Raw genomic sequence first — 9,021 nt, 5'->3', positions numbered from 1 at the left:
ATACCCCGTCATAGAGATTCCATATGCATTAGCCTAGCTAAACCAAACCAAACCTGTTGCTGTCAAGTCAGTCACGACTCCCAGTAACCCTATAGGACAGATTGGAACAGCCCCATAGGGTTCCCAGGGGTGGCTGGTAGATTTGAACCGCTGATCTTTTGGTTAGCAGCCAAGCTCTTAACCACTGTGCCACCAGGGCTCCTTAGCCCAGTTAGAACCTTGAAAAGACACAAAGGAAAGAAACCTGCTTCCCATATGCTCACCTAAGGTTTTCCTAATGCATTTGTGCATGAACCTGTTTCACAGTAAAATGCAGAGCTGGTATTCAGCACCAACAGTCATTTTTGGCTGTTTAAATAGTAAATACTCTTGATTTTGGAGGTAAATAGCCCCAAGCCTCTGCCCCAGTGTCCTCCAGCCACCCAAGCCCCTCCTCCTCAGGTTTGACCCCAATCCAGTGTCTACCTAGGTGGCCGCTGGCCACATGTAGCCTGTGCCTACCATATTGGACAGCACAGATACAGAACACTCCCATCAATGCAGAAATTGGACAGCAGCAAGTAATGCCCAGCACAGCAAACCTTGAGGACATTTCTTGGGCTGGTATCTGTTCTGATTGTCCGTGACTATGCTGTACCAATTGTTCATTTTTTTGGAGTAGTATCTAAGTTCACTTGCACTAAGAGTTCAGCAGGATATACAGTCTGTGCATTCATCAGAACTTAAAAATTTAATACTGTCCACCTCCCCAGGTCCCAGGAGCCCAAATTCAATGCATACCCATGGTTATACCGTCAAGACCATGTGATTGTGTTTACATGAGCATGACTATTCCCTCCACCTGCCATCTTCTCCGTGAACATAACTGAAAGGATTCTGTTACAGGTACATGTCACTACTCACCCAAGAATGACTCCATCAGAATCTGTTTCCATAAAAAGTAAAATCATCTATGATTTCTTTCTAAAGAAAAGGCCATACCCCTTATAAACAATTAAACTTTTTATAAAAAGACAAATGTACATATTTACACACACGTACGTATGTGGTCACATATGACTTAGTGGTTAGATGGTGTTTCCAATTTTAAGTCACAGCAAGGCACTCACACTTCCCTCCCTGGGCCTGCTGAGGGCTGTGGGGCCTGAGGGGATGGGGTGGGCGCAGGGCAAGGCACTGTATAAATAAATGCAAAAGCCAAGAGCTTGAGGGAAACATTAGTGTACACCTCTGATCAGAAATGTGGCAAGGCCCACAAGAAAAAGTGCCATGTTTTTTTCCCAAGCCCCTCAGCCTGAGGAGGGAGCAGGACAGAGCTCCTCTCAGGCTGAAGAGCACCGTCCTGAAGGACTCCATTTTTCCTTCACATTTCACTGGCTTTGGAACAGTCCCCAGGGCTCAGCTGGGAGGGGAGGCCGGTCTTTGGGAACAGGAGTCACTTAGTGCAATTGTCTCTTAGTGCAGAACCAGCCCTGGGGTTGGTGCTGTGCTTTTCTGAGGTCACTGGTCTGTGCTCCTCAAGCCAGTTCAGTGACAGCAACACCCCATCTAGGCAGCTGGGCTCAGAGGGAATAGCTAGAAAGCTGACTCCTGTCTGAGCCCTCCACTTAACACATCAATCTCAGAACCCCACCTTCCAGGGAGGCAGGTCCAGCTTTACCCCAAAAACAAGCCCAGGCCCTGGCCTGCCAGGCCCTGACAAGCCTGCTGACCCAAGGAGGGAGAACCCATCCCTGCTAGGCAGTGGGGTCACACTTTGCCATGTCAACAGGGCCCATAAGAGTCCTGCTTCTGTGTACCACAGCCACCATGATATAAACTCCTGCTTGTCCAGGGGAGCAAAAGGGGTCAGCAGTCCAGTTATGGTGCACAAGGAATGGCCTGGATGGAGGGCAGCCTGACTGGGGGCAGCAGACTGTCCAACCAAGTGGAGTCCATGTTCTTCAGGTCTGTGAAGACGCGATGTAGGCTCAGCCCAACATCCCCTGGAAGATGTGAGAAAGGCTATGTTAGGCTGGGTGATGAGAGCAGAGGGCATGCTTCCTCCCCAGCTCTGTCCCTGAAGACCACAGACAGAGCCTCTGCTGTCCACCCCACAGCAGCAAGCATCCACTCATCTTTAGGCTAACCTTAGGGCATGGAAGCAATAGCTAATTTCCAAGCTGTCTGTACCCCCCGCCACCCCATGAGTTTTATTAAGAAGGATGTGCGACCTCTGCTGCTCCCTGGCCTTACCCTCAGCCCTTCCCCACCCCCACATGGTTCTCCCCTCTCCAAGAAGCCATATGGATCCAGGAGCTTCTTACCCCCAGCACTGTCAACTTCGGGCTCTTCCTTGCAGCTGAAGTCTCCATAGACAGAGGAGGGCTGGACCCCAGGCTCATTGAGCAGGTACCCCTTCCCATCCACACTTGTCGGCTGCCACTCCGACTGCTCCAGGAGCTGGGGTCAGAGGAGCAAGAAGCCATCAGCTTACTTCCAGTGCACACTCACCCTGCACTGGCCTTGCCCTGCTTAAGCCAAAACTTCCCAGCCAGGGCCATACCCTTGGCCATTTTCACGTGCCTAGATGGACACAGATCTGAAGTATAGTTAGGACAAGGGCCCAGGAGGTAGGGGGCAAAAATGCAGGCCCTCTCAACTGTATAAGACCACACCAATGGGGAGTGTGGTCTGAAGCAGTGGGTAGCATAGTGAGACAAGAGAAGATGGCTAGAAAAGCTAGAGATGAAGAACTACGTCCCTGTCCCAATTTTCTGTGCTGATGGAGAAGAGCCAGGGTACAACTACTGCAAAAAGTTTTTTTATATTCACTTATAAAATTGAAACAGAAAAACAAAAACAAAACTGGAGAATAATTTGCTAGAAAAAAAAAATACAAAAAAAGCCACCGTATTACAGCTCTCAAAGGCCGATTATTGAAACCTGATGTGCATTTTCCAAACTAGCAGAAGTGGAGCATGTTGGGGCAGAGGACACAGGCCAGGGACCCGGTGCTGACGCTGGCTGACTCACAGAGCTGCCTGTGGCCCAGAGGTTTGCTTCAGGACAGCCTGAGACCAGGCCTCCCGCTTGCCCTCACTATCCATGGTGTCTCTCACTAGCCAAGAAGGGCAATGGTCCCCAGCCACAAGAACATGGCACTTGTGGGACTATGCACACAGCCAAGTCACAGCAGCAACTGCTTGCCCTCTGATTAGGAAGTGCTCACTGGTTCTCTCTCTTCACTGAGAAACGGCCACTTCAAAAGGGTGGCCAGGTAGGAAGGGGCTTTACCTTCATGATGTCCTCAGGGAGTTTCCCCTCCTCATCCTCATCTGTTGCAGCTGTGGATGGGGAAGAGTAGAGAGGTTGGTGGCTGTCAGCCATGCTGGCCCTGCAGTTCCAGCCCCACTGGGTCCCCCACCCCTCCACACATGCACACACATACTGGCCTCCCAGCAGACATCTGCCTGCCACAGAGATTTCGGAACAGGACATGGGCCTGGTGAGTCAGCCTCCAAAACTCTGAAGCCACACCTCTTCCCACCCCCCCTCACTTCCTTCCTCATCCTCACAGATTTGGGCTGCAGAGGAGCCAGGAGAACCAGCAACCTTGGATCAAAACAGCCAGCAGCCCCACTACACCAAGTCTCTGGCTTGGCCACTCCCCTCTTCTCCCCAGCCCACCACAGTCCTGCAGCCCACTCTGAACTAGCTTCTTGGTATCCCTGTGGCTTGCAATGCCCAGCTCACCCGCTCAGTGCCAGGTGAAGAAACCCATCCCAGGACTCAAAGTCAAGCAGGCAGGCCAGGCCCCAGGAGCACAAACCTTCAGACGTAGAGGGCATGGGTGACACCTGGAAGTTGTACAGGTCACTGGTGCTGTCAGGTAGAATGTCCACTGGGATGCGCCATTCGGGGAGAGTGCTACTGACGGCACATGGTGAAAGCGCTGGGGGACAGCAGAAGCCACAGATCAGGGCTGTGTGTTTTCTTAGTTTGCAAGACAACCAGCACAGCCCATCCTGCAGCCCATTCTAACAGGCCATCGTCCACCAGCATGGTGTCTCCTGTACCCAAGACAAAGTGCCACCCACCAACCTTGAGGGTATCCTGCCAGTGGCCCCACTATACCAAGCAGACCCAGCACACCTCACCTGGAGTGAGGGCCCGTTCCACCTCCAAGTCATGCCCCAAGTAGCCCTGAGCTGTGTAGCTGCTGTGGTCATCGGGCAGGGTGGAGCTGCTGAGTCCATCAGAGAAGGTGTCAGGGCTGGAGTCCCCACATGACTGCAGAGAGAAAGAAGCTTAAGCCTAGATCTACTATGGCACTTCCTCCACTACCCACCTGACCCACAGGGGAACCAAAGGCCCAGCTGCTTAGGACCAGACTTACCTTCCTCTTGGCCTTGCTCTTAGCATCTTGGCTAGACTTGGACTTTCTCTCTGTGGGGCAGACAGGCTATCAGTCTTGGGACAGACATGCCAGCCCCAGCTGTCACTCTCCCTCCCTTTTCCCTCCCTAAGGGCTACCCCCAGACTCAGAATCCTTGGATACCTTTCCTCTGGTTCTTGGTGAGGGGTGGGAGCATCCGGTACACCCGCACAGCTGAGCTGCCCTTGTTCCTGCTCTGGTCCTTCACCTCCTCGATGTCTGGCAGTGAGTTCATGGCACAGCGAAAGTTGGCTTTCCATGTCTTGGGATCCGTCTCCTTTTCCCCTGCTTTGTATCGGCCTAGATGGCAGGAGAGCAAAGAGGACAGTCAGGCCAACAGGTGCCTGGGAGAAGGAAGGCAAGAGACACACACCCTGTTCAGGCCAGCAGGTAAACCTGGTGACATTCTGTAGGCCTTGGGTTCCTACGGTTCTTAAATGCCCAGGCTTGGCTCAAGCACATCCAGTAGGCCTCAATGAAGGGTCCAGCCAGAAGCCCTCGCAGGACCCTTATCCCCAAAGTCTGCTTCTTTGTCGCGTACAATGCCCAGTCTCCCTGTTTGGGCTGTCAGCAGCCAGAGAGTAGGGACTGGGGCCTATCTGATATTTCCAGACATGAGAGGGGCCAGAGTGGGCAACAAAGAACAGTTATTGATAGGTGGGCTAACTGGTCTGCCATGGGCCAAGAAACCCATCCCTCAAGGAAGAAAGGAAGCCACCAACCAGACCAAGGACCCAGGTCAACGCCAAGAAAAAGGAAAGCTTAGATCTCTGTCAGTGCCCTGGCTCACAGCTGCTTTTACCCAGGTTGTACTTTAATTCAGTCGTAAACTTCCTGTAGTTCACAAGTCCTGCGAACTTACTGAAACAACAGGCCCTCTCCCCCGAAACACAGGTCTGCTCCCACTCACACAATTCTGCAGTCTCAGGGAGCTCAGGGACCCCAGGGACCCCACCCAAAGCCCCTGTGTTACAGATGCACCTCCCCTTATCTCCTCCCGGCTGTTCCTGAGCTCCAGCCCAGCGCACACACCTGTGTGAATGGCCCAGCTCCTGAACAGACAGGCGTCCTTGTTGATGTCCCAGCCATGCTTGGCGGCATGCTTCCACGGGATCTGGAAGATCATCTCCTCCTGGACAGCACACACACACACACAGCTGCATCAGCTCACAGCCACCATAGGACGAGAGACCACACACAGCCTTTGGGGCTGAGTCTGCCAGCCCCCCCCAGGTCTGGGAAAAGAGTGACTTCCCCTTTTCGCCCCGACATCTGGCTTGGATTGACCTACTGTGAGATTGGCTTAAACAGGCTACTCTACCACTCTGGATCTCTCAGGAGGGACTCTGGTACCATCGGCTTCGCAAAGAAGTCTCTCTACTTGCTATAGGTGTGCTGGGGTCCACAGAACACCCACCCCCATAGTCCTGGTTTGGAAATCCTACTTCTGCCTGGCTGATCTGCATCAACATGGAAAAGTGTTGGTGAGAACTCCTTCCATTCGAAGGGGCTGCTCAGGACACCTAGGCCAACTGACTCCCATATGGGAGATCCTGGCTTACCCCTGAGGGAGCCCTGGACCCAGACATGGATATTGACTACCTGTGTGACCCTGACACTGTCTTTGCCCCTCAGTTTTCTCTTCTGTGAAATGAGAAAAGATCTTTTAAAATCAGAGCATGTGTGTGGACACAGTGACAAATATAAAGACTATGGTCTCATTATTATCATTACCAGTGGTTAATAGTGTGGATTTCTGAGTCAGACTTCTCAAGTTCAAATCTTGGCTTTATCACTTTCTGTGTGATCTGGTATCTACCTCTCAGTGCCTCGGTTTCCTTTTCTGAAAATGGGATATTAACAGGTCCTACCTCACAAAGCTGTTCTAGGGATTAAATGGCATAATGCAAGTAACATACTTAGCATGATGCCAGGCATACAGTGAGTGTTCAGTAACAGCTACTACTATAAATACTATTATTACTACCAAGTGTGCAGGGCCTGTGCTGCCCTGAGTACATCAGCTATAGGCTTCTTAGGTCAGAGCAACTAGTGCCAAGTTTAATTCTTAGATTCCCTGCTGAGCCTTCCACCTTCCTGTCAAGCAGTGGCCACCTCTCTATCTCCTATCAGTCCAGACTGGAGCCATAAAGAATGCTCTGTGTGTGTGTATGCACATGCGTGAACCTGTGTGTAGGAGAGGCCAGTACTCAAGCTCTGCAGATGCTGGGAGACTCTCTGCTGCTGAAAACTCTAAGTGCCCTCAGGTGGGTGCCCTGTCTATACCCCGAGAAGGGAGGAAGGCAGGAGTCTGGCAAGTGGAGCCCAAGGCTGGACCCTGCACACCCCCTGCAAGCGTGACCCACTGGGAAACATATCTGCTGGCCCCCTCATCACTTCCCTTTTTGAGCTGCATCTGAAGCTTTGGTCCCCAAAGAACATGGATTAAAACAGTGGCGGAAAAATCCAAAGAGTTACACTCACTTTATTAATCCAGACCAGCCCTGGGATTTGGTTGGAATTAATCTGCATCTCTAGCCAGGGTCTCATGCGCATCCGAGTGATGGGCATGTTGGCTGTAAAGAGAAGACAGAGAGCTCCTGTTTGCAATCTGTTCAGCAGCCACCTGTCACACCCAGGTCAATTACCCTCCCCTTCCCTCACACACCCCAGGCCCTCCTGGTGAGTACTACAGGCTGGGTACTATTATCAGGGTGGGGGACCTGAGCTGGAATAAAACTGTCCTCCAAATAGTTTCAGTATCTTGGGCAAAAACACTTTTACCCCTTCCCTTTCCCTCACCCCCTCCAAAAAAATTCCAGGAGTAGACAGGCACGTGAGCGCTAGCTTCAGGATTTACTTGCAAGAAAAGAAACAAAATGATACGGATATCTCAACAACAGAACTTTACTCCCAAAACTCAAACCCTTGGGAAAGGGAGGTGCTTCTTTTGCGTGATAGCAAGAAATTTCTCTGACTTGAGTTGTTGCCACCAGCTGTGCACCTTCCCTAATGGACAAACAGTCACCCTTCGTCCTGGACATTTCCTCTTGGACTGAATCCATTCTACGCCTCCCTGACAGCCCCAGTGCCCAATGCGCCAGAACCAGGACGCTAACCCTCTGGCCTGGCTTCCACTCTTCCCTCAACTCCCCTCCCGGGGCAAAGTGGCCCAAGAAGCACCTGTGGCGCCTGTTCCGGCAGCTCCAGCAGGTCAAGACCCCCTCCCACCAAGGGAACCAAGCTCCCGCCCACGCCATCAGCACGGGGAGTCGGAAAGCCTGGGGCCTGAGCGCAGAGTTGGGACCGCGGAAAGCCGGCAGTGGGAGCACGGGGCGCCCACTCGAGTCACCGGTACGGCTTGTGGATGCGCGTGACGAACACACCGACCCACCAGATGCCCCGGGTGGCTCGGTGCACACAGATCTGCGAAAGCAGACGGGAGCCTGCAACCTCGGCCGGGTGGGCGGTCCGCGACGCGGCCCGCCCTCCCCGCGCCGCAGCTGCTCCTTCAGCGCCCTCACGAGCCCGCGCTGGGCCCAGGCAACGCCGCGCGCCCACTACTGTCCCGGCTCCGGTTTTCGGCCCCCACTTCCTGGTACCCTGCGCGCCTTTTGTTCGACGTCGCCGGCTCCCCCAGCGGCGGAGGCGGGCTCACCTCTCCAGTGCCCGAGGGTCCCGGTGTGGCAGAGCCTGCTGTAACGGCGCGGGGAGTGCGATCCTTGTGGGAGGGGGAGAAGGCGGAGGATGCCTGGGTCGCGGAGCCGCGGGGTAGGGCTGGCCTTGGCTTGGCACGGCTCCGCTGTACTCAGCGCAGCACTGCTCCGCTGCACGTCCTACCTCGGCGATGGAGTGGCGCGCTCTGCCAGGACCGCGGCGGCGCGGCGAAATCTAAACACTTAGCGGGATTCCCCCAGCCCAGGCGTGGCCCCGCCTTCTAAGAGCCGCGCGGCCGCCCATTGGCCGGCGCCGCCTCATCATTTCGGGGAAATCAGGCTGTTGTAGAGCTAGCGGCGAAAGGGGAAGTACAGGGCGGCTGCTCCTCCCCACCCCCTCCGGTCCGGCGCCGCCGCCCCTGGGCGACTGTCGGCCCAGCCAGCCCGCCCGCTCCCACTCCACCCCCACTCCAGCTCGCCTGGGAGAAAGACTGTCCTGGAAAGCCGAATGGCCCGGCCCGCAGTTACTCGCTGCATTCCCCATTCTTCCAGCTTGTTAGCCCCTATGGCCAGGTCCTCTCGCCTCTCTGCCGAGGGTGAGGACGCCTATATCCCGAGCTCAGGTGAAGGGCTTGCCCGGGTACCTGCCGCCTTCTCCGGGGTTGACACTGAGATTGAAGCCAGGAAAATCAGTTTGGCTCCTCAATCCTGCTATTGGGGCGTCAAGAAGAGAGGGTTTCGGCCCTCACACTGCCGGTCTTGAGGGGTGACCCCCTCCAGGCACTTACCTGCCCGGGGGAAGGAAAAGGAAAGCCTACTCTGCCTGGGGTGCTACCTGGAGCTGCCAGGCGGAGGAAATCCCAGCCCGACCGCTGCTGGTGATGCCCGCCAAGGGATTCCCAGGACTTCTGTTTTCTCAACTACAAAATAACAGCCCTACCTTGCAGA

At 54.2% G+C, this 9,021-nt stretch overlaps 1 protein-coding gene across 2 annotated transcripts; it reads right to left on the bottom strand.

The window, feature by feature from the left end:
- Positions 1 to 1,722: 1,722 nt before the first annotated feature.
- IRF1 (interferon regulatory factor 1) lies at positions 1,723 to 8,183 on the bottom strand. Of its 2 annotated transcripts, none has more exons than XM_064275214.1 (9): positions 8,076 to 8,183; positions 5,450 to 5,549; positions 4,541 to 4,717; positions 4,379 to 4,428; positions 4,140 to 4,272; positions 3,812 to 3,934; positions 3,277 to 3,326; positions 2,307 to 2,442; positions 1,723 to 1,985 (listed from the first exon to the last, which is right to left on the bottom strand). In XM_064275214.1, exons 2-9 carry the CDS (start codon positions 5,541 to 5,543, stop codon positions 1,861 to 1,863), a joined length of 888 nt encoding a protein of 295 aa, XP_064131284.1. In that variant the 5' UTR covers positions 5,544 to 5,549; positions 8,076 to 8,183; the 3' UTR covers positions 1,723 to 1,860. The 2 variants fall into 2 exon arrangements, with proteins under 2 accessions (XP_064131284.1, XP_003405072.1); XM_003405024.4 differs by lacking the exon at positions 8,076 to 8,183 and adding an exon at positions 6,902 to 6,988.
- Between the last annotated feature and the right edge of the window lie 838 nt (positions 8,184 to 9,021).

The sequence above is a fragment of the Loxodonta africana genome, chromosome 2 (assembly GCF_030014295.1).
Source record: "Loxodonta africana isolate mLoxAfr1 chromosome 2, mLoxAfr1.hap2, whole genome shotgun sequence".
In the NCBI taxonomy this organism is placed as follows: domain Eukaryota; kingdom Metazoa; phylum Chordata; class Mammalia; order Proboscidea; family Elephantidae; genus Loxodonta; species Loxodonta africana.
Note: the sequence above shows the minus strand (reverse complement) of the source record. Positions and strands in the feature narration are given on the sequence as shown.